Below are 23,592 nucleotides of genomic sequence, written 5' to 3'. Positions count from 1 at the left end.
AGATTATCAGTCATGCAGATCATGGCTCTTCCAAAGATCCTTTTTTCAAGAGGCAACTGGACTTTCTGTTTTTTCTTTGAAGATGTTTCCCTTCTCATCCAAAAAGCTTCTTCAGCTCTGACTGGATAGTGGGGAATGGAAGAATTTATACTCCTCGCAGACAGCTGGTCAATTGCATCCCTTTAGAGAGTTGTTGAAGCACCTGGAGGTTTATCTGAGGTGGTGCAGTGGGTAGAGTGCAGTACTGCAGGCCACTTCAGCTGACTGCTATCTGCAGTTCGGCGGTTCAAATCTCACTGGCTCAGGGTTGACTCAGCCTTCCATCCTTCTGAGGTGGGTAAAATGAGGACCCAGATTGTTGTTGGGGGCAATATGCTGACTCTGTAAACCGCTTAGAGAGGGCTGAAAGCCCTATGAAGCGGTATATAAGTCTAACTGCTATTGCTGTTATCTGTCATCAGGGTCACCTGAGTGGTGCAAATGGGTATGGAGCTTTCTTGGAGCTGTTGAAAGAATGGAAATGACCAGCTGTCCACAAGGAGTGTAAATCCTTCCATTCCCCACCATCCAGTCAGAGCTGAAGAAGCCTCTTGGATGAGAAATGAAACATCTTCAAAGAAAAACCATAGTATCCAGTTGCCTTTTGAAAAAGCACCTATGGGATAACATATCTATCAGGGTGGATTGCTGGTGGCATTACTGGCGTGCAAAAAATTCTGAGTGATGGCTCAGCGGTAAAAGATGCCGAGCTCCTCCGCTGGAAACCCAACAGCCAGGTTCAAGATCCAAAGCACAGCACAACGGAGCGAGTTCCTGTCCTTGCCCCAGATCCTGCCCACCTAGCAGTTCTAGAGCATGCAAATGTGAATAGATAAATAGGCACCACTTTGGTGGGAAGGTAACAGTGTTGTGTGCACCTCAGTACATAGTCATGTTGGCCACATGACCATGGAAGAGTCTTTGGACAATGCTGGTTCACTCGGTTAAGAAACAGAGATGAACACCGCCCTTAGAGTTGGACGTGACTGGCGTTCTGACCCAGCCTTTGCAAGTAGTAATTAAGACATTTACTTGTGAGTAAAACAAACTCCTCTTTATAACCGGGCAGTAACAGTCTTTTATTCACATAGTTAAACAAAAAAAAAACATAATTAGTTCCAATAAACTTGGTTCTGGCCAAGGAATCTGAATTGATTGCTGTATACTAGAAAAAGAACTGTTGTCTACGACAACCGGCCACTCCTAAACCCATCCTATTTATTTCCCAACCAGGGAGGAGCTGGCTATTGTCTGCATCTGCCTCTCCCTGAGAGCCGGCTTACTGCTTTCCTTTGTTCTCCTCTCCTCTCTCCTCCCCTCTCCTCCAATTCTCTGCTCTCCACCCACCCTCTGCTATGCTGTCTTTTCTTTTCCTCTTCTTTCCTCTCTACTCCATGCATACTGGCGCATAGGTGGCGCAGTGGTTAAAAGCAGCACTGCAGGCTACTGCTAGATCAGCAGGTCAGCGGTTCAAATCTCACCGGCTCAGGGTTGACTCAGCCTTCCATCCTCCGAGGTGGGTAAAATGAGGACCCAGATTGTTGGGGGCAATATGCTGACTCTCTGTAAACCGCTTAGAGAGGCCTGAAAGGCCTATGAAGCGGTATATAAGTCTACTGCTATTGCTATTGCTATTGCTACTGTATATGCAACTAGGATGTGCCCCATCTGTTCCTCCCCCTCACTGAGCTCAGGCCTCGAAGACAGCTGCCTCTCCACCTGGGGGAGGATGGAAGGCCCCGGCTGTTTCCCTATCAGAGCCTCCCAAAGGCTCCAAAGCTGGTCCAGGAACCCCTCCCCCAGTGGTGGATTTCAAAAATTGTTCGAACCTACTCTGTGGGTGTGGCCTCTTTTGTGGGAGTGGCTTGCCGCCCATGTGACCGGATGGGAATGGCTTGCCGCCCATGTGACTGGATATGCAGATGCCAATGACACTTGTTAGAAGCACCTTAAATTACCTCACACACAGCACTGTCATGCATAAGAATATGATGTAAACTTGTTTTTTAAAAGGCATCTTTGGTTTGCGTTAAAACAACTTCAAGACACGCAATGTTCTGATTGCACCACAAACGCAGTAGTCATCCTTACCTTTCACAGAGGCACTGAGTTTTATAAATATGAGCATGATAGTGTAGAATAATCATATCCAAGGACCAGTGGTGGGTTTCAAAAATTGTTGGAACCTCTTCTGTAGGTGTGGCCTGCTTTCCAGGTCCACTGGTGGAACCTCTTCTAACCGGTTCGGTAGATTTGACGAACCGGTTTTACCGAATAGGTGCAAACTGGTAGGAACCCACCTCTGCCCCCCCTTCCTCTTCATCTGACTCTGCAGCTAGCTCTGCTGGCAGCTGACAGGCCACAACAGCTGGACAGAAGATGCCTTTACCTTTACACATAGTAGATGTGCTTTGTCCTAACCAGGGCACAGTGCTCTAGTTTGGATAAAGTGCTCCATACAGCCCAGCCCTAAACAGCTCATTACCCTCCCAACCTCAGTTGTTGACGAGCAAAGTGGAATTAATTTCTCTCCTTTCTTTTCTGATGACTCCTGCTTTGTGACTTGGAGTGGCTTCCCTTGATATATTTTGTTTACAAGCAGGGAACCAGAATGCAAAATAGATCAGTGGAAGTGAAAACCCTACAGCTAAGCCAGATAAATTATTGTTCTAATTTTAACAGATTTACTTTTATGTGAGATTACATATGTAAAGTGTTACATTTTAAAACCTTATCCAAGATAAAACCGCTTAAAGCTTTCAGTGGAAAAGTGCCAGATTTTAATTAAAATAGATTCAGGCAAGGTTTAAGAATAATTACACTGGATTTATTTTACAGCTAGCAAACTAAATCAGAATATTGGTTAAGGTAAGACTGGATCAATTAGGATAGTAAAGGTAATTTGCATTTCTAATGCATGTCTAATCATTGTGCAAAGATTGGCTTGTATGGATCTTTAAACTCGTCTGGAATAGAGGGTCTCATGAGAGACTGGCATTATTGTGAATTTAAAAATTCTGAAAGCATTTTTAAAAATAATATGCTGTCTTGGAAAAAACCAAAAAAGCAGCAGTTTCACAGTAAATCTGTCATGGCTGTGTCCTCTTGGGACAATTCGTGTCCAACTTCTTAAAAGCAAAATTGACTGGCACTTAAAAAAAAACAGAACAGAGTTTTAAAATAAGAAATAACAATATGGCAGCACAATCCTGGAAGGAATTTAAAGAACTTCCTTAAAATTAGATATTACTGGTGGGCAAACCAAGTTCAAGAACATAAAGCAAAGGCTTTGAGGAGATCCATGGTCCATGTTTGTTAAACTTGTTAAACCTTCAAAGTTCCACCAATTATATTGGTTTCTGGGAGAATCTTCTGCATTTCATAAAAAAAATGTAGGGCCATAGAATAAATAGGTAAGATAGAACATGTATTCTACATGAAGAATACACAATCTTATATTCACTTGCTTGAAAGTAATTCTGGAAGTCATTTTAACTACATATGCATAAAAGTGATTAGTTTGGTTTTAAGGGAATGATCAATGATGCAAATCCATCCCATCTCAGTTAATGGCATAAACTGATCCCCAAAACACCAAAAATATAAGTAAGATAGAAACAAAAACCCATCCAATGTTAACAATTCTGACTGTCATTTGAACATAGAAGAAGGCCAAAGGATGAGGAAAGAAAGCATGAAGTTATGAATTCTTCTTCTTTGAAGTTTTTAAAATGGAGGCATGGTGCAAAAACGGATAGTGGATTCTGCAGGAACTGTCAAATCTGTCCAAATTTGGGATTCTGCGATAGGAACACAACTGATGCTTTTGAAACCTGGTGTTGGAGAAAAATCCCGAGTGGACAGCCAAGAAAACAAAAACAATGGATCACCAAACAAATTAGTCCATAGGTCTATGGAGATTCTCAGTCATCCAGGACATGGTTGTCCCAAAGGTGCTTTTTCAAAAGGCAACTGGATTAGTGGGGGATGGAAAGAGTTATATTCACCACCTATCTCCGGTTTACAACACAGTCCTTTCAGCAGTTCCAAGAAGATTCCACACCCATTTGCACTATTCAGGTGACCTTGAAGGCACAGATAAACCGTGGCATCAATGCAGGGGTGGGTTTCTCGCCCCGTTCCAACCGGTTCGGTTGGAACGGGGCTGGCGGCGTCCTCCTGCACGCGCGCAGTGCACGCATGCATACTAGCATCTGTGCGATGCTCCAGCTGCTCCTGGAGGATCGCGCAGGTGCTGTATGTGTCCTGCGCATGCATGGAAGCGCAGAACTCGTCAAAACCGGGTAAGGAGCGCGGGCGGGCGGGTGGGCCCTTCGCGGTTCCTGGAAGTTACTTACTTCCGGGTTCGCCGACCAACCGGTTCATGGGGACCGCCGCGAACCGGTTGAAACCCACCCCTGCATCAATGACTCTCAGAAAGAGTGCTTAGGATGATTGCAAAGAAGATAAATCTTCCCATTCTCCAACATTCAATCAGCACTCAAACAATCCACATTTGAACATTCAAAAAGAACCTCCTTGGATGAGAAGTGAAACATCTTCAAGAAAAACAAAAAAAACAAAGTCCAGTTGTCTTTTGGAAGACCACCAATTAGTCCAGAGTTTCCTCTTGAGGTGCAAATGACTGGGTTCAATCAATCCTACTTGGGACCTAAAGTAGCTCTCTGGTGAAGGCTGTGGTGCTGATGGAATGAAAGAGAAGAAGACTGCAAGCAGCAAGGTAGACGGATTGAGCTGCAATGATGATTGGAAGATCTAAAGTAGTGATGGCGAACCCTTTTGTCACTTTGTCTGCACTTCTCCCAGTCATCTGGGATACAACCTGGGAGAGGAGCTGCCAAGGGATCTGGCATGTGTTGGAAAATAAATTTCCAGTTTCCAGCATGGGCGTGCGCAGTGGCCAGCTAGTCTTCCTTTTTTTTTTAATCTGTTCAAAAGTTTTATTTCTTTTAAGGCAAACATTTCATCATTCCTCAATCAGTAAGACATCGAAGTACAATTTTTTTGTATGTCAAAATAATTCTAGTTTACCACCAAATTCTTGTCTAGCCTAATATATACCCCTCCCTCCCTCCACCCTCTCCCCCAACCCCCCTCCTCCTCCCCCCCCCGACTTCCCAGAACCCGTACACAGTATGGATTTCTAACAAACACAGTCTAAAATCTATTGAGAAAAAAAGAAATAAAGAAATTAATAACATTCTACATTGACCTTAGCTTCTTCTTACTGAACTAACTTTAAACAATTTAAATCATTTCTGATTTTAAGCATAGGCTAACTGGAATTTCTTGGTCCCATATTTATTTTGTATATAGTCAAATCCATTTTTTCCAGTCTCATTTATATCTCTCATTTGAGTGATCTTTAAGATATGCCGATATTTTAGCCATCTCGGCTAAATTTGTGACTTTCAATGTTCCCTCTTGAGTTGTAGGCAAGTCTTCCTTCTTCCAGTATTGCACCACCAACAGTCTTGCCAGCTAGTCTTCCATTTACTGGCACTAATGCCCATGTGACGATCAGCATGCGTGCGCAATTATCAGAATGCTTATGCCAAAAGAATGGAAGACCAACTCTTCCAGTTCCTGACACTGCTGCATTCACAAAGACCAGCTGATCATCGTGTGTGCATGCGTGCCAGAAACCCGGAAAAGGAATGGGCGACGCCACACATGCCAGGCGCATGCCACTTTCTGCACACATGCCATAGGTTCGCCATCACAGTCCTAAAGGATCAAATTAGGGACAGATCATCATTCAAGTTTTTAAATCAAAACTATCTGCTAATAGCACTATGGGTTTTTAAGCCTATTAACAGTCCCTGTTCTTTAATCAAGAAGCAAGTCTTTGATAGAGAGAAGTAAAAAAATAAATCTTTAAAAACATTATACAATGAAAATAAGGGTGATGTATTATTATATATTTGTTCTCATTTTATTCTTTTTATTCCAAAAGATTAAATTACATTTCGCTCTTGAATTAATATTCTGCCTTTCTAAACTGCATCACAGTGAATAAAATAATACAGGATATTTTCTTAACAGGATAATTATCTGTTACTAAACTGTAGAATGTGCTAAGAGTGTAGCTATCATTTTTCGATGGTTTGATATTTCCAGGACCATCTCTGTCTGGGAGGGAAGTTAAATAAGACAGGATAATTACATTTGTGTCTGCAAGTGGTTGAATTTGGTTAAAGACTTAGCAAAATGATTACCGAGTGAATTATTTAAATTTGAAATACGTGATCAATGTGAATTGGTGTCATTTTTTATGTCTCATGGTTTTAATAATTTGGTGTAAAGAGATAGATAGACTCTGATCTTTCTTTGAAGCATTTGAAAATATTCTACTGTAATGCATGCCTTACAGTGAGGTTACAATGGGTAAAATAATAATTATCGGTATATAATTATTTCAATAACCACACTTCAAAGAGTCAATGGCCTAAGCTAATGACCTCCTCTCACCACAATTTCCTGGTTTCAGAGTCTGCATATACGGTGAATTAAGATACGGAGATACACCCTTCACACAGTTTGAAAAATATTTGAAAGGTATAATATCCAGTCTGAAGCTGAAGAAAATGCTTTCCACCTCTAATAGTAGAAAGCTTTCATGGTCAATGAACTAGCAATTATTCTATAACTACAGATTCTTTCTTTAAGTGCCATTGGCTGCTAAAACTGTATTTTAATTTCATATGTTTTTACATATATATGTCTCTGTGTGTTTGTGTGCGTATGTATTTAATCTGAAATCTCTATATGCATTCTCACGCAACATTAGATTGCTCAACTCATTTGAGTTTAGAAACTAATAACTTAATTTCTCACCCTCTCTCTCTAATATCATGACTTGTGCCGTGTAATAAAATTCTTTTTCGGAAGCATAAAGCTGGTTAAATCCCTATTTAGCAGACACCAAACATCTATATTGGTCCGAGGATGAGAATGCATAAAATGGTAATCAAGATTTCATTTAGATGTTTAAATTGAAGAAACTATTTTACAGCATATGATGGGAACCTAGGGAAAGGAAAGCATGACATTTTTCCTCAATTTAAAAAAATGAATTCCTTTATTCAATTTTGGAACTTGAGTATAAAAAGGAAAGTTTTGGAGTTGGGATTATCCATACACAAAAGATCATCTTATGTCCTTAAAATATCAGCAGTGTTTGATGCTGCTCTATCCATAATAAACATCATTTTTTCTACTGTCAAAATCTGTACCCAGCTGTGCAGTTGGGAAAGGATTCAGTATGTTTCTACCTTGGCAGCTCTAAAATGGATGGACTTCAACTCCCAGAATTCCGCAGCCAGAATAGGTGGTTGGGGGATTCTTGGAGTTGAAGTCAGGGGTGAAATGCTGCCAGTTTGGGCTGGTTCGACCAAACTGGTAGTAAAAAATGCTTTAAAAAATAAAAAAAGTTCCAACAATTGCACGACACAGCTAATTGTTGCACAGCTGATCATGGGAAGTTTTTTAAAAACTTTCTTAAGCATTTTTTTACTACCAGTTCTCTCAAACCAGTAGTTAAAAATGCTTTAAAAAGGTTTTTTTTAAAGTTCTGATGATGGCGTGGCACAGCTGATTGTCACACAGCTGATTGTTGGAACTTTTAAAAAACTTTTTAAAGCATTTTTTTACTATTGGTTCTCTCGAACCAGTAATTTAAAAATACTTTAAAAAGTTAAAAAAAAGTTCCGATGATTGCACGGCACAGCTGATAGTTGCACAGCTGATCCTTGGAACTTTTTTTAAAAATCTTTTAAAGCATTTTTTACTACTGGTTCTCCTGAAGCAAAGTGAACCAGTAGCAAACTTCAGAGCATTTCACCCCTGCTTGAAGTCCATTCATTTTAAGATTGCCAAGCTTTAGAAATACTTCCGTGGACCTTCTAAAGCTACAGAGAAATGATGATAGATCTCAGGAACATTTCAATATCTTCATATGTTTATGATGTACTGAATATATGTGGGATTGATCTTGAAATCCTACCTCCTACGTATCTCTGTTTATTTGACTATGAGTTGTAGATAATTTCAATCTGTGAAAGGCTAAACTTTATGAATTGTTTCATGTATTTAGTAGTAAGAAACCTAAAATATTATTTATTCACATCAAGATCCTACAGCCAAAACCCCAGAAATACTTTGTGTGTAATAGCGTTGCATTCAGACATTTTGAACAACGGTGATCTTGTTGTCCTTGCTGTGAGCAAAATGCCTTCAAGTGAATTTATTGTAGGTTATTTACAACCCAATACCTACAAACAATGCAACCCAAATGCCTTGATTTTTGGAATTCAGGTTAAAAATTGAGATTGGCCAGAGGCAAAACTTTTTGTGCTGTTCATCTTTTGATTGTTGCTATGATGTTGACATTTGGTTATGACCTTCTAATGAAAATGTGTTTCTTCTTCCATGTGTTGGTTTTATGATTCATCAAGTGGATTATAGGGAATGAATTTGATCACATGATGGGACTTTTTGAGTAGTGGGAGATATGGAGGGATTGTTGTTGGTCCTGAAAGCAATAAAGGATGGTTAATTTTCTATCTGAGACTGGTTGCATGTGTGCTTCCAGTTTGTTGAAGTAACCTATGTAATTATTATCATTTTTTAGTTCAAAGATAATTGGAATCTTACTTGCTTAGGTTAATCAATTCTCCCTTTCTTGCATTAGGTTGATTCAGAATCATCATCTCCATCTTCATCATCATCATCAATGTGGCAGTGGACTAGGACTGGGGAGACACGGGTTCAAGTTCACCCTCAGCTGCAGATGTTCAGTAGGTGACTTTGGGCCAGTCCCTCTCTTTCAGCCTAACTACCTGTGTATTTCCACAGCTTGAGGTAAGTTGGACTGAACAGAGAGACTGGTCGGAAGTTAGTCTTAAAGTTAATTCCATGGTCAACTTGAGAATTTGCAATTAAATTACCCTCCTGTTACACCAGGCAAAATGTCCCAGTAAGAGCATAAGCTAGTATCCTTTTCACAATGGTGATTCTTTGAGATCCAGAAAGACAGAAGACTGAATATTAGCGTAATCAAGAAGAAGATTAGAAGAAAACATTTGTTTTTTCTTCTTCTAACCTGTGCTATTTGAGAGCCAGTTTGGTCTAGTGGTAATGCCCCAGGCTAGAAGCAAGGAAACTGTGAGTTCTAGTTCTGCCTTGGACACAAAAACTGGGTGACTTTGGGCCAGCCGGTCTCACTCAGGCCAACTCACCTCCCCATTCTGTTGTGGACTATGTTTTTTTAATTCTGAATGTGGGCTTGTATGAAGTCGACCTTATCTTTCAGTGAATCTCAACCAGTGGTGGGATTCAAATAATTTAACAGCTGGTTCTCTGCCCTAATGATCCGCTGGACAGGTGTGACTCGGTGGTCATATGACTGGTTGGGCATGGCCAACTCAATGTCACTCAGGTCGATGGGCGCTTCACCTTAGTTGTTACAATGTAATAAGGGTTAACTGGAGAGGCAGTTTCTGTAAGCAGGGCAGTAGACTAGAAACAACACCAGAATGTTTCCTTCCTGCCTTCCTTACAGGATTAGCCCTGTAAAGTGGGGAAAAAAACAAAATAAGATTTCTTCCAACAACCAGTTCTCTGAACTGCTTAAAAAGTTAACTCAGGTCGATGGGCGCTTCACCTTAGTTGTTACAATGTAATAAGGGTTAACCGGAGAGGCGGTTTCTGTAAGCAGGGCAATAAAGATTAGGCTAGAAACAACACCAGAATGTTTCCTTCCTGCCTTCCTTACAGCATTAGCCCTGTAAAGTGGGGAAAAAACAAAATAAGATTTCTTCCAACAACCAGTTCTCTGAACTGCTTAAAAAGTTCACAACTGGTTCTCCCAAATAGGTGCAAACTGGCTGAATCTCACCACTGATCTCAACCCTCTAAAATTCATTCCTGGAGCCCAGCAAATCATTTCCTCCCCCCCGCCTCAATGCATCTCTGTCTTCTCCTATGCATCTCTTTTCATTAGTATTAAAATCAGATACCTGCATCTTCTATTAAAAGCAATAGTGATGAAATAATTGGAGTATTGGAGTAGTTTATTTATATGCCGCCCTTTTCCCTGGGGAGACTCAGGGCGGCTTACAATTCGAAAGGAGGGGAAAACAAACAGATTAACACATAAGACAGTACATCATTAAAAGCACAACATTCATACAATTTGGGTGGGTTACGGTCTTTAACCCCAGGCCTGACGGGATAGCCAGGTTTTAAGGGCTGTGCGGAAGGTCTGGAGGGTGGTGAGGGTACGAATCTCCACAGGGAGATCGTTCCATAGGGTCGGAGCTGCCACCGACCTGAACTACAGCCTCAGCAAGCATTGGGTTGGAGTATTGAAGGCAGCCTTATCTTCTACCTCTTCTTTGCTACTTTTGCAACAACTTTCCAATGTCCTTAACGTTTTTATGGTGAGTTTTCCTAGCATACGGATTGGCTCCACATACAGGTTGTGTTGGCCAACGCATACAAATTGTAATGTCAGGCCATGCATATGTTGCTTAGATGTTACTGAGAGAGGAGTGGAAAATATTGCCTGTCCCTTGATGGAGAAACTGTCACAGATACATAAGATGCATTATTTATTTCCCAACAAACCCCGGTACAATTCCCCTGTGGCTGCATGGCAGGGAAGTAAGGTTTATGATAGCACAAGGGCAGCAGCTAATTAAATTTTAGTTATTCTGTGTAACACTTTGGGAAGATGAAATGCACAGGGAGAAGAGCCTAATGTTTGCTCTGCAGACTTATTGAACCAATGTTATGGGTTAATTTACTATATGGGAGATTTTTACAGCATCAGCAACAGCCATAATTTCTAAATTCATTCCCGTTAGACAGTAAAACTAGTTATATATTTTGACTGTTATCCAAGAATATATTTAAGCTTTTTTATTGCTATTATTGTTGTTTAAACTGACATTAGACATTAGTTCCCAGATAAATCTCTGGGATCTATCGAGTGACATTATTTATACCGGTTTAATCAAAGCTGGATGGGAATTTGAGAGATAGAATTTCTGATTTTGGTGCAATTGTTAATTCTTTGGGTCATCCGAGGACTTTGATACACCTAGTCTACCCTGAAAAGTGAGAACCTAGTTTTCTTTTGTTTCACTTTTAGCATCTTGTGGGTTTCTTTCAAATTTAAATTAAGTGGGTTAACATCGAATCTACCATCTTAAAGTTCCTGAAAAAGCTATAGACAAAAGACAAAATAAACAAATAGATAGACAAAATATTGAGCCACAGTGGCACAGTGGTTAGATGTAGTACTGCAGGCTACTTCTGCTGCTTGCTGGCTGCCTGCAATTGTGCAGTTCAATTCTCACCAGGCTCAAGGTTGACTCAGCCTTCCCTTCTTCCAATGTGGGTAAAATAAGGACCCAGACTGTTGGGGGCAAAATGCTGACTCTGTAAACCACCTAGAGAGTGCTGTAAAGCACTGTAAAGTGATACATAAGTCTAAGTGCTATTGCTATTGTTAAACAAAATGTAACTTAAAACATTTTTCTAAAGGGAAACTTTAAACTGTAAGATACATTTTAAAAATTAATATTTTATCTATAACTTGCAATTTCTTAAATTTCTTATTGTATAGGTTATGTTTTTATCCATGTCTTTCATCTTTTGCTCAAATACCTACAAAATGTTTAGTTAGTTGGTATTATTCCTTACTGTAGCATGACTACCAAGTTTTTTTCCTTCCTGTTCACTCAAGGATAAACTTATTTCCATTGGAGTTATTAGCATCTCATCACATGTCACCATTTTCTCTCGTATGCACAAAGCCATTCCCATTGTGGGAAACTTAAGAATGTAGTTCCTAACTAATCTTCCCCTTTTCACTTTTATGATTGTGATCATTATCTCTGGAACTCATCCTCCCAAAACATTTCCCTTGTGGTGCTCTCTATTTCATCTTTTAGAAGGTGGCCAGAAACATCTGTTTGCACCTGTCAGTTTCTTCTTCTTCTTTGTGAAGGGCTGTTTCAGAATGTAATGATCAAAGAAATCTTAGCAAGTGTCATTTTGATTCCTGCTCTTTAAGAAAGTCTCTTTCCGTTACCCATTTTCAAGTTTAATAAATGGTCACTGCCATTTGTATGTGATTGCATAATAACTTACAGTCTTTACAACGATCTTAATTCTCTTATTCCCAGACAGGATGCTTTGGAAGTCTTCAAAGTTTCCTTGGTCTTGCATTGTCCAAACTGAGTATTGGCTGGAGTTGATTATGGCCATTTGAATGTCAGCCACTGTTTGGAAACACAATTATGGAATGTATTAAGCAGGCAACTTGTATAAATCCCTAGTGCCACATAATGGAATAAGCTCCCATTACTTGTCCCAGCTTCTGCCAAGCTAGCAGTTCAAAAGCACATAAAAATGCAAGTAGAAGAATAGGAACCAGCTTTGGTGGGAAGGTAACAGTGTTCTCTGCGCCTTCAGCATTTAGTCATGCCGGCCACCTGATCACGGAGATGTCTTCAGACAGTGCTGGCTCTTCGGCTTTGAAACGGAGATGATCATCGCCCCCTAGAGTCAGGAACGACTAGCACATATGTGTGAGGGGAACCTTTACCTTACTTGTATACAAGTCCCTGTCAATATAGCATTGTTTTAAAAGAAATCATATTTCCCATATGTTACAGATCTCTAATCCTGTGTTTCTCCTGCTGATGTGGGGATTAAAGAATGAGAACATCACATTAAAGCAAGATTCCCCCCCACACACACACACACACTGGAAAAAAATTAGGGAGATTTAGGATTTAGACATTCCTTTCCATAAAATTGGGGAAGAAAAACTAGGTATTATTTCTGATTTAGGAATCTTTCCATAGGGAAAAATATATTTCCATGGAGAAAAGAGGGGGAACATCATTTTTTTAAAATGCTGGGATTTTTTGAGAATAAATAAAATTAGAATTAACATTATACTTTCTAATACTTCTATTGAAAAGAATGTTCACCCATGCATAGAAGTATTGTTCTGTTTTCTTTTCTCACAATTTCATGGTAATGTACTGCTTTTTTTTTTGAGAAGTAGGATGGCTAACAATTTAATTTCTCACTTGCTATGCTGATACATTGTAAAACCCCATGTAACTACCGTATTTTTTCAGAGTATAAGATGCACCTTTTTCCCCCTAAAAGAAGGTGAAAATTTGGGTGCGTCTTTTACACTGAACGTAGCCCCACCCACCCGCCCTCACCCTTTGGTCTCTGCCTCCCAGCAATTTACCTCCTTGCAGCAAATGGAGGAAATGGGGCTTGCGGAGGCGGCAATAGGCTATGGCAATCCTTGCAGCCTGAAACAGCTGATGATCGGGAGGCCCATGTTGAAATTGAAAGTGAAAGTTGCTGTTTGCTGCAATGAGGCAAATTGCTGGGAGGCAGAGGCAGATTTTTTTCTTCTTCTAATCAGGCAAAACTGAAACAGGCTGCTTGCTGCAAGGAGGTAAGTCAATAGCTATAAATGCCTATAACATGTTCAAAATATTAGACTTATTTTTTTAAAGACTGCTTTATTATTGTTCTAGACAACTTAACAAAATGAAGAAGTTTTTTTTAAATAAATGCTTGATCTGAAGAAGCCCAGTGCTATTGTATCTTCTTTTAAATAGCAGAGAATAACTATACTTCCAGAAAGCCACATCAATTTTAACAGCATCTGTACAAGTATAATCTGAAATGTAACACTACAAATAGTGTATATTGTCTGTACTGTTTGCTGTTTGTTGCAAGGAGGCAAATTGCTGGGAGGCAGAAGCAGATTTTTTCTTCTCTTGGTTTCCTCGCCAAAAGCTAGGTGCGTCTTATACTTTGGAGTGTCTTATAGTCTGAAAAATACAGTATTTCACCGATTACTGCTCCAAATAAGTCTATGGCCATCTTGTTATCTGTTCATCCAGATTGTTGTTCTTGTGGATTTGTTTATATCTTTTTATTTACTGAAACAAGAGGCCCTCTCAATGTCCTTTGCAAGTCCAAGCCTTCTACATCACTGAAGCTTGTGCAAGGAGATCTGAGGATCAGGCCATTAAAAAGTAGAAGATCGCTATTAAATCACTTGTATAATTTACAGATTTTAGCGGACCTAGAAAACCATGCACTTTTTAAAGATGACTTGGAATGTCAGAAGCTGATTCTGGAAGCCATGAAATACCATCTTTTACCAGAAAGACGAACACTTATGCAAAGTCCAAGAACAAAGCCGAGGAAATCTACCGTCGGGACCTTGTATGCTGTTGGAGGAATGGACAACAATAAAGGTACCAGTTAATAGTTGTTTTCCAGACAGACAGTGGGAAAGGATTACTGTATTTTTCGGAGTATAAGATGCACCTTTCTGTCCCATGGTGCATCTTATACACTGAATACAGCATTTTTGACCTCCCGAAACCCCATACCCTTCCCAAAAATGGATGTGCAGAGGGTTTGGAAGGCCTGCAAAGTGCTCCTGGGGGGGGCAGGGGGGGCAAAACAAGAGAAATCTGGGCATTTTTTGCTCGTTTTGCCCCCCCCCCTGGAGCACTCTACAAGCCTCCTAAAGGTGATTCATGCCCTTTTTTTGGCAAAAAAACAGGCCTGTTTTTGCGAAAAATGGGACGTTTTTTGCTTGTTTTTGCCCCCCAGCCACCAGGAGCACTTTGTAGGCCTTCCAAAGTCTATACATGCCCCATTTTTCACAAAGAAATGAGGCATGCAGGTGGTTTGGGAGGTCTGCAGAGTGCAAATATTTTTTTAAAAAAATTACCTCTTCAAAATCTTGGTGCGTGTTATACTCTGGTGCGTCTTATACTCCGAAAAATACAGTATGTTTCTTTTATGGACTATAGCTATAGATCTATTTTTTAAAACTTCTCTGGTGTTGACTAGCCATAGTCTCTGCAAGACTGTATTGTAAATTACCCTAATCAGTCCTTGAGTCATTAAAAACTACATAAAGTAATAACTTGAGAGACCGCCTGCTGCCAATTACCTCCAATAGACCTATTAGATCCCACAGACTAGGCCTCCTCCGAATTCCATCTACCGGCCAATGCTGATTGGCTACCACCCGGAGGAGGGCCTTCTCTGTGGCTGCTCCGGCCCTCTGGAACAAGCTCCCCGTGGAGATTCGGACCCTCACCACCCTTCAGGCTTTCCGCAAAGCCCTTAAAACCTGGCTGTTCCGACAGGCCTGGGGCTGATGAGTTCCCGTCCCCGCTCAAATTGTGTGCTTGTTGATTATTTTTAAATTGTTGTAGTTGTTTGTCCGTTGTTTTCCTCCTGTTTGTATCCCCCCCCCTTACTTTGGTTTGTGAGCCGCCCTGAGTCCCTCTGGGAATAGGATGGCATAGAAATGCAATAAATCAAATCAAATCAAATCAAATAACAAAGAGCTCAAATTTGACTGCAATGTCTGGAGTGGCTAATGATCTAAATATCTTGTGCTTCAGTGTTTTTGACAGTTGTAGCAAGTTGATGGAAGGGAAAATATATCTACCCATCTCCTATTGTTTTCGCTTAGGTATCTGTGGTTGTTTTCATTTGGAACAAAATGTTCCCTTTGACCAGAATCTTCAGACAAGTAATCTTGTCTCATCAAGAGTATCGAAAATAGTTTCTGGCAGGTGGAGCCCTGAAAGAAAGCTGAATAAATATCCCATTGGTCATTTGTTGAACCACAGAAATCTAAAGTCTTTACCAGTGACATCTGCAGTGACAGCCACAAAGCTCTGAAAAGGAGTATGTGTTTATACAAAGCCCTGCTCCTTTGCAATATGTGTTGCACACAATGCATGCACATAAAAAGGGGCAGGACTTTGATGATCCAGACCCACCTGCCATTTTGAAGCCAGTAACCATTGTTGGTCAGAACGTACCAGAAAGAACATAGTCAAAACTTTGTTGGCACTGTGCAACAGTTGCCAAAAAAAGCCAACACAGTTCTAGGCTGCATAAAAAGAGGGATAGAATCAAGATCACATGAAGTGTTAATACCACATTATAATGCTTTGGTAAAGCCATATTTGGAATACTGCATCCAATTTTGGTTGCCACGATGTAAAAAAGATGTGGAGGCTCTAGAAAGAGTGCAGAGAAGAGCAACAAAGATGATTAGGGGACCGGAGGCTAAAACATATGAAGAACGGTTGCAGGAACTGGCTATGTCTAGTTTAATGAAAAGAAAGACTAGGGGAGACATGATAGCAGTCTTCCAATATCTCAGGGGCTGCCACAAAGAAGAGGGAGTCAAGCTATTCTCCAAAGCACCTGAGGGTAGGACAAGAAGCAATGGGTGGAAACTAATCAAGGAGAGAAGCAACTTAGAACTAAGGATAAATTTCCTGATAGCTAGAACAATTAATCAGTGGAACAACTTGCCTCCAGAAGTTGTAAATGTTCCAACACTGGATGTTTTTAAGAAGATGTTGAATAATAATTTGTCTGAAGTGGTGTAGGGTTTCCTGACTAGGCAGGGAGTTGGACTAGAAGACCTCCAAGGCCCCTTCCATCTCTGTTATTCTATTCTATTCTATAAAACAATTTTCAGAGGCATTATTGTCTTCTTTGTTTTGAATGTTAGACAAAACACTTTAAAAACAACTAGCTTTTCTAGCCAACTGCCTTGAATTTATAATTGCACTGTCATTTACATATATTAGATTTTCTCTACAATGATAGAAATTGACATTTTTAAAGTGTATTCTTCTACAATAAGCCTGATCATGAAAAACTACAGTCCATTGCACACAAAAAAAGAAAAGGAAGCCGGTTGATGTTTATGGCACCGTAATTCCTTAGGTTAATTTACCTCTTCTTCCTTTAAGTATGCATGTGGTTTAAATTTTGGAAGGTTTGACCTGTTCCTTCATGTTGTGTTCCTGTGAAAATTACAAAACTTCTTTAGGTAGTTGTGAAATAAACATTTTCGTGAACCTGTATGATCTTTGAATCCGACGATGAGGCTTGGAAAACCGCCAAGTAATAGTTGCTAATGTATTTCCAGTTTTTATTATTAGACCAATAATTCTTCCTATACAGAAAGAAATCAACAATCTGCGATATAAAATTAACAGTTGCATAAACATTAATAATTCGCTAGTGCCATGATGGCATTGCCCTATGTCAGCTCCAGCGCACACATGCACGCTGGCCAGCTGATTTGGGGCCTTCCAGAAGGTGGGGGAGGCCCGTGCATGGCAAAAAATTGGCTCAACGGGTCTACTGGAAGTTCAGAAATGAACTTCCGGTTTGCCTGTTAGGCCCGTTTTTCACCTCCACAGGCTCCGGAAGCTTTCCTGAAGCCTGGGGAGGGTGAAAAATGGCCCAATGGGCCTACTGGTAATCCAGAGGCTTCAGTCAGGCCTGCATGGACATGGGGGTGGGGTGGGGCGGGCGTTGTGTGTGCATGTGCAGGGGTAGGGGATTGCATTATGAGTGTGGGCATGCAGAGTCTCGGTCACACGGCCTTTTGGCGCCAGAGCAGAAAAATGTTCGTCATCACTGCACTAGTGTTGATGGACACCGAGAACAATCTCACCTTGAGGCTTGGCTAAGGATAATCTTGGGAAGGTTTCCAGGCAAGTAGGTAAAGCAAGCGACATTTGTGAAGACAATCTGCCCCTTGTGGATCAAAAGTGATGATCTGACAGAAAAAAAAAATGCTATTTAACTTAAGAAACTACTTTGCTTTTAAAATCTGGTATCCTTTTTAAAACTCCTTGCAATGACATCCTGATATGCTCGCTGTTTGAAAAACCAAAGACCAAAAGAATTACAGCACGGTGTTTCACAGGGATGAAAGAATTAAAAAGAAAAAGAAGAATGCTCTAAAGGACTCTCTGAACCAGCTCATAATAAAAATAAGTAATAAAAACATACACATTTTCCTGACAAAGTCCTAAATATTAGAGCTTTGCGAAACTTCACTAGGAACGTTGGCGATGATCCCAATTTTTTCCTCCCGAGAAGAGAGTTCAGAAAAAGGCAGAGCTTTGAACTTTGATAAAACTTGCTGTACATTAAAAAGAAAAATCTGGACTAGAAATAGTAACTTTTATGAACAAAAAGCAAAACAGAATTTGGAAGGGGAAAATGCAATCAAAATGCTGACCTATCCAGAAAAACAAAATTAATTATGTTTGGAGTAGGGTTTTCTTTATTGCTTTGATAAATAAGTACATGTCTTCTAGATAAAGAAGAGTGTGGCACGCATAATTCAGAAAATTTTAATTTTCTTTTCAACACAACAAACCATTTGTTTATAACACACTCTCCTTTGGGGGAATCATCCGGCCACCATAAAGAATAATAATAATAATAATAAAAGTTAAATGGCAATTAAAATTATACAACAATAAAAGCAAGAGCCATCAGGATATATTTACAATTTTAATAAAGACACGGCTCGCACAGTTACAACGTTTTAAGCCTGGGCATCATCTAACTCAGGGGGTTCAAACTCAATTCCATTGAGGGCTGCATCGGGGTTGTGTTTGACCTCGTGGGGGCTGGGGTGGGTGTGGCCAGGGTGGGTATGGCTAGCTTGATATCTCTTGTGTTGGTGGTCCTTGTGGGGCCCAAGGAGTCTGCTACTAGAAACGGGCTCCCGAGCTCCATTTTGGGGGGTGACAGCTTCCTGCAACCCTCTGCCAGTGAAAATGGAGCTAAGGAAGGCTGCCTGAGCCCCTCGTGAGCTCTGTTTTTCTGGTAGATGTTCCACTGTTTCCAAGGCAGCCCCATGGGACAGATCTAAGCACCCCACAGGCTCTATCTGGCCCCCGGGCCTTGAGTTTGACACCCCTGATCTAACTGATCTGACTGATGTCAAAACACATGACCCAAAAATGCACGCCCGACAACAGCACGCCCTTGTGACCTCTAGGCTGGAATACTGCAATGTGCTCTACATGGGGCTGCCCTTGAAGAGCATCCGGCGACTTCAGCTAGTCCAGAACGCGGCCGCGCGAGTGATCGTGGGTACACCTCGGTTTACCCACATAACACCTATCCTCCGCGACCTGCGCTGGCTACCTGTCGATCTCCGGGTGCGCTTCAAGGTGCTACTAGTCACCCATAAAGCCCTTCATGGTAGTGGATCTGCGTACTTGAGAGACCGCCTTCTGCCAATTACCTCCCTGCAACCAATTAGATCTCATAGATTGGGCCTCCTCCGAATTCCATCTGCCAGCCAGTGCCGGCTGGCAACTACAAGGAGGAGGGCCTTTTCAGTAGTAGCTCCAACCCTTTGGAACGAGCTCCCCGTGGAGATTCGTACTCTCACCACCGTCCAGGCCTTCCGCATAGCCCTTAAGACCTGGCTAGCCCGTCAGGCCTGGGGACAAAGATAGCCGCCCCTCCCGAATGATGAATGAATGTTGCCCATTATTTTTACTTATGTGTGTCTACGTCATTGTTTGTATTCCCCTTCCTGATTTTATGTGAACCGCCCTGAGTCCCCTCATGGAAAAGGGCGGCCTATAAATGTTAATAAACTCAAACTCAAACTCAAACAAAACCACGGTGATAAAACCGTGACGTCGACAGCGCACCGACGAATGAGCACAGAAGCGTGCTGACAAAAGAGCACAGACAGAAGCGCCATTACGGTTAAGGTAAGGGTTAGGGTAAGGGTAAGGGTAAGGGTTAGGGTTAGGGTTAGGGTTACGTTTAGGTTTAGGGTTAGGGTTAGGGTTAGGGTTAGGTTCAGGGTTAGGTTCAGGGTTAGGTTCAGGGTTAGGTTCAGGGTTAGGTTCAGGGTTAGGTTCAGGGTTAGGTTAGGGTTAGGTTTAGGGTTACGTTTAGGGTTACCTTTAGGGTTAGATTTAGAGCGCGTTTCTGTCGGCGCGCTGTAGTCGGCCCGCTTCTGTGCTCATTCATTGGCGTGATTTCGAACTCGTGCTTTTCTCCCCGCGGTTTTGTTGGTGTGCTTTTGTCCAGCTCCCCTTTGTCGGTGAACCGTCAAAACAATCTTAAATCCAACCTCAGCAGGTGCTCACAATCCTTTGCACCAACTCCCCACATGAATCCAAAGCTGGAATAGGGAGAAGACAAATTCCTACAGTAATTGGAGTCTTTATAGGGTCTTTGAATCAAAAAGGGTGGCTCAGTGGCTGAGACACTGAGCTTGTTGATCAGAAAGATCAGCAGTTTGGCAGTTTGAATCCCTAGTGCCATGTAATGGAGTGAGATCCCGTTACATGTCTCAGCTTCTGCCAGCCTAGCAGTTTGAAAGCATGCAAAAATGCAAGTAGAAAAATAAGGACCACTTTGGTGGGAAAGTAGTAGTGTTCTGTGCACCTTCAGCATTTAGTCATGCCAGCCATATGACCATGGAGGTTTTCAGGCAGCACTGGCTCTTCAGCATTGAAACGGAGATGAGCCCCGCCCCCTAGAGTCAGGAATGACTAGCACAGATGTGCAAGGGAAACTTTTTCCTTTAGAGTCAAAAAATCATATATTTGGAAGAAACTGGAATGCATGACATTGATCTGGAGAGTTAGTCACACAAGTACTTGGCTAAATTAATAAATAGGTGCAGTGAACTTCTACACTCCAATAATTCTGGTCATGCTTTTGGAACCCCTAGAAAAATATCCGCTTAATCATCATGAATACTCAGGCGTCATGAAAAAAGATTGAGCAAAGGGTTCTCAGAAAGACCCTTCAAAACCCTGAAAATAAATCATTACAGAAGCAGAAATAGAAGAAGTGAAAAAGAGTGGTGAAAATGCTGAGTAGCCAACAGCTGCCTGTAAAAATTTTTTGTCAGTATAACAACTACTGAGGACGTATTCTCAGGGGAAAAACTTTAAATTAGGAATAACATTCAAGGCATTTTAATTGAAGACTTTCAGCTGTTCCATTGTATTATTTAGAAAATAACACTTTATTCCATTGTGGAAATAATGCCCCAAATAAGCTCTCTATTTAAACATAAATTTATCATTGAACAGCGATGTTCTTAAGCTTTGGGAACAACATGACTGATATCTATATACGTTTCCTAGGAGATGTTTTGATGTAGAATTTGAAGCCTTTATAACAAGGCTTTATAAACATTTGCAGCTTAGGTGCTATTTAGGAATAGGATTAATGAGCACAGAACAGGATGCTATTGACTTAAATCCCATACATCTAATATAGAATAAAAGTGAGCTGCCTATAGTTGAAGCTGCCTATAGTTGAAGAGCTGATTTATGTTAAACCAATATTCATAACAAAATTCACTGACAGGTTATTGAAAGAAATTTATGCTGTATAAAATAGTATTATAATTCTAATTAATATTAATATAGACTAGAAGACCTCCAAGGTCCCTTCCAACTCTGTTATTCTGTTATTCTGGCTGATTCTGCTCCTGTTAAAACTGCTGCTAACGTATACCTTGACCACCAGCTCAAGATTTAGTAACGTTGCTTCAAGTAGGTGTAAGCTAATGACCTTGACTTACAACTGTATGTATTGAAATAATAATAAAAAAAGAATCTATTGAAGTGGAACAAATGTTATTGAACTGAGTTATTGACACGGATATCAAGGAGAATTCCATTAGAAGACAGAAAATAACCAAGGCTGCAGAAAGAATAAGAATATTTATCTGGCAATCCCCCCTCCCCTTGAGATGTTCGAACATGTAGCAGTTGATTCGTATATAAAATTTTCATTTAAAATAAACATGCATGTGGTTTATTCTATGGTCAAATATAGGACAATCAAATATAATAGTTTATATTATGGGCTCTCAAATTGATAGAGTTTTACCTTAGGAAAACAGTTGGTAATTTGGTGACATCTATGCAAAAATTAAGAGCAAACTTGTTAACTATGTAAAATCTTTGTTTATCTGTAGGACAGAAGCTTATGCCGAGTTAGAGTTTCATAGAGACATATTTCCTAATCCTAACTACTTTGACAAAACATTATTTTAGGAATCCTTTCTTTAACACAATGCTTCTACAACAGAAATTTCCAGTTCCCTTTGAACTTATGTAAAATTTGAATGGCAGCTCTGATTTCTACAATTTTCAATTAGAGTAATGGTTGCAGATTTACATTAGCAGTTAGCAGTTAGACTTATATACCGCTTCATAGGGCTTTCAGCCCTCTCTAAGCGGTTTACAGAGTCAGCATATCGCCCCCACAGTCTGGGTCCTCATTTCACCCACCTCGGAAGGATGGAAGGCTGAGTCAACCTTGAGCCGGTGAGATTTGAACCGCCGAACTGCAGATAGCAATCAGCTGAAGTGGCTGCAGTACAGCACTCTAACCACTGTGCCACCTTGGCTCTTACATTAAACAATGGCTCTTACATTAAACAATAGTTTGCAGGAAGATGTGTGAGAGACAGCACTAAACAATATTGAGCGGGCCAGACTGCTCGCCTGAAATCATGTAATAACAATAATAATAACCTCTTGCCAAATACAAATTAAAAATGAGTATATAAATATCCAAAGAAGGCCTTTGGATACCAAGAATGCACTGTCTTTTAAGGCCTTCATTGTTTACTGTTAGAAAAAAAAACCTTCTCTCTTCTAGTTAGAAGCAACAGATCATATGATCCATAAATAGTTATAAATCATAAATGAAGGCAAATATATGTGTCCCAGGATAATGTTGAAGGATTCAATCTGTGTCGGTCACTGGGACCAAAAGTTTTGTCTTCCACGCTTTAGGACTCATGCTGGAGCCCATCTTCAGGGAATTTCTCTCCAGCAATTGGATCCTGCAGTTATAAATCAATTTCTAAAAGATTCTGAGTCAAGTTCTATTGCAAAATTAGTTCCAAAGCTTTTTAAACGCATTAGCCAAGTTACAACTACAACGTATCAGTTTTGCTTTGGAATTCCACCATCCAAACAGCCAAAAGCTCTATGATATTTTCAAGCAATGTGCTTGGTAATACGATGGGAAGACTTTGGATGTAACTCATGATAATTAGAGGGTTAATGCATTTGTATAAGTTGTTGTTCAGAATTAACAGCTATGGGGGAAAAAAACCATTTAAATATAATTGAATGTAGGCATTAGCTCATATTTCTTGTACTAAGGAGCAAATTAGAAGAAAATTTAATATCTACGGTTGCATTAATTATAATTATTCTGTTACACTGAGATTCAAATAGAATTCAAATTACACAAGGACTTTTATTATTAAACACTTTCATTTCAACTGAGTTTAATGGGTCTTTTGTTTGGTTTTTTGATTAGGAGAGTAGCTATTTCATGTCTATAAAACCTTTATTTTGAAACACTGCTTTACGGAAACAGCATAACTGTGGAGAAATAAATTAAAAATATTTAATGGTAAACAATAACAATAACAACCTTTTTTTCTCTCTGATTTTGAAGCCTTCTCATTTAGAAAAGTTTTATAAAAACAAAACAGAACTGCATTGCTTTGTATTATGTTGGTTTAGGCTGTATATTTGCATGGACCACTTCCTACAATCTTCTATTCTAAGAATAACACCAGTTCAATGGGGGGGTATAGAATAGAATAGA

The 23,592-nt window shown here is 40.3% G+C and overlaps 1 protein-coding gene across 1 annotated transcript in view; it reads left to right on the top strand.

The window, feature by feature from the left end:
• Positions 1–23,592, top strand: part of KLHL1 (kelch like family member 1) — a 138,793-nt gene that overhangs the window by 78,005 nt on the left and 37,196 nt on the right. The window contains exon 6 of the mRNA XM_087726320.1: positions 14,183–14,369. Coding sequence (XP_087582446.1) covers positions 14,183–14,369 — 187 coding nt within the window. The remainder of the gene's footprint in view (positions 1–14,182; positions 14,370–23,592) is intronic.

The sequence above is a fragment of the Thamnophis sirtalis genome, unplaced genomic scaffold, assembly GCF_051295495.1.
Source record: "Thamnophis sirtalis isolate CommonGarterSnake01/CBP01778 unplaced genomic scaffold, rThaSir2_p1.2 scaffold_12, whole genome shotgun sequence".
Lineage (NCBI taxonomy): Eukaryota > Metazoa > Chordata > Lepidosauria > Squamata > Natricidae > Thamnophis > Thamnophis sirtalis.
The sequence above is the reverse complement of the archived record's forward strand: the minus strand, read 5'-3'. Positions and strand labels throughout refer to the sequence as shown.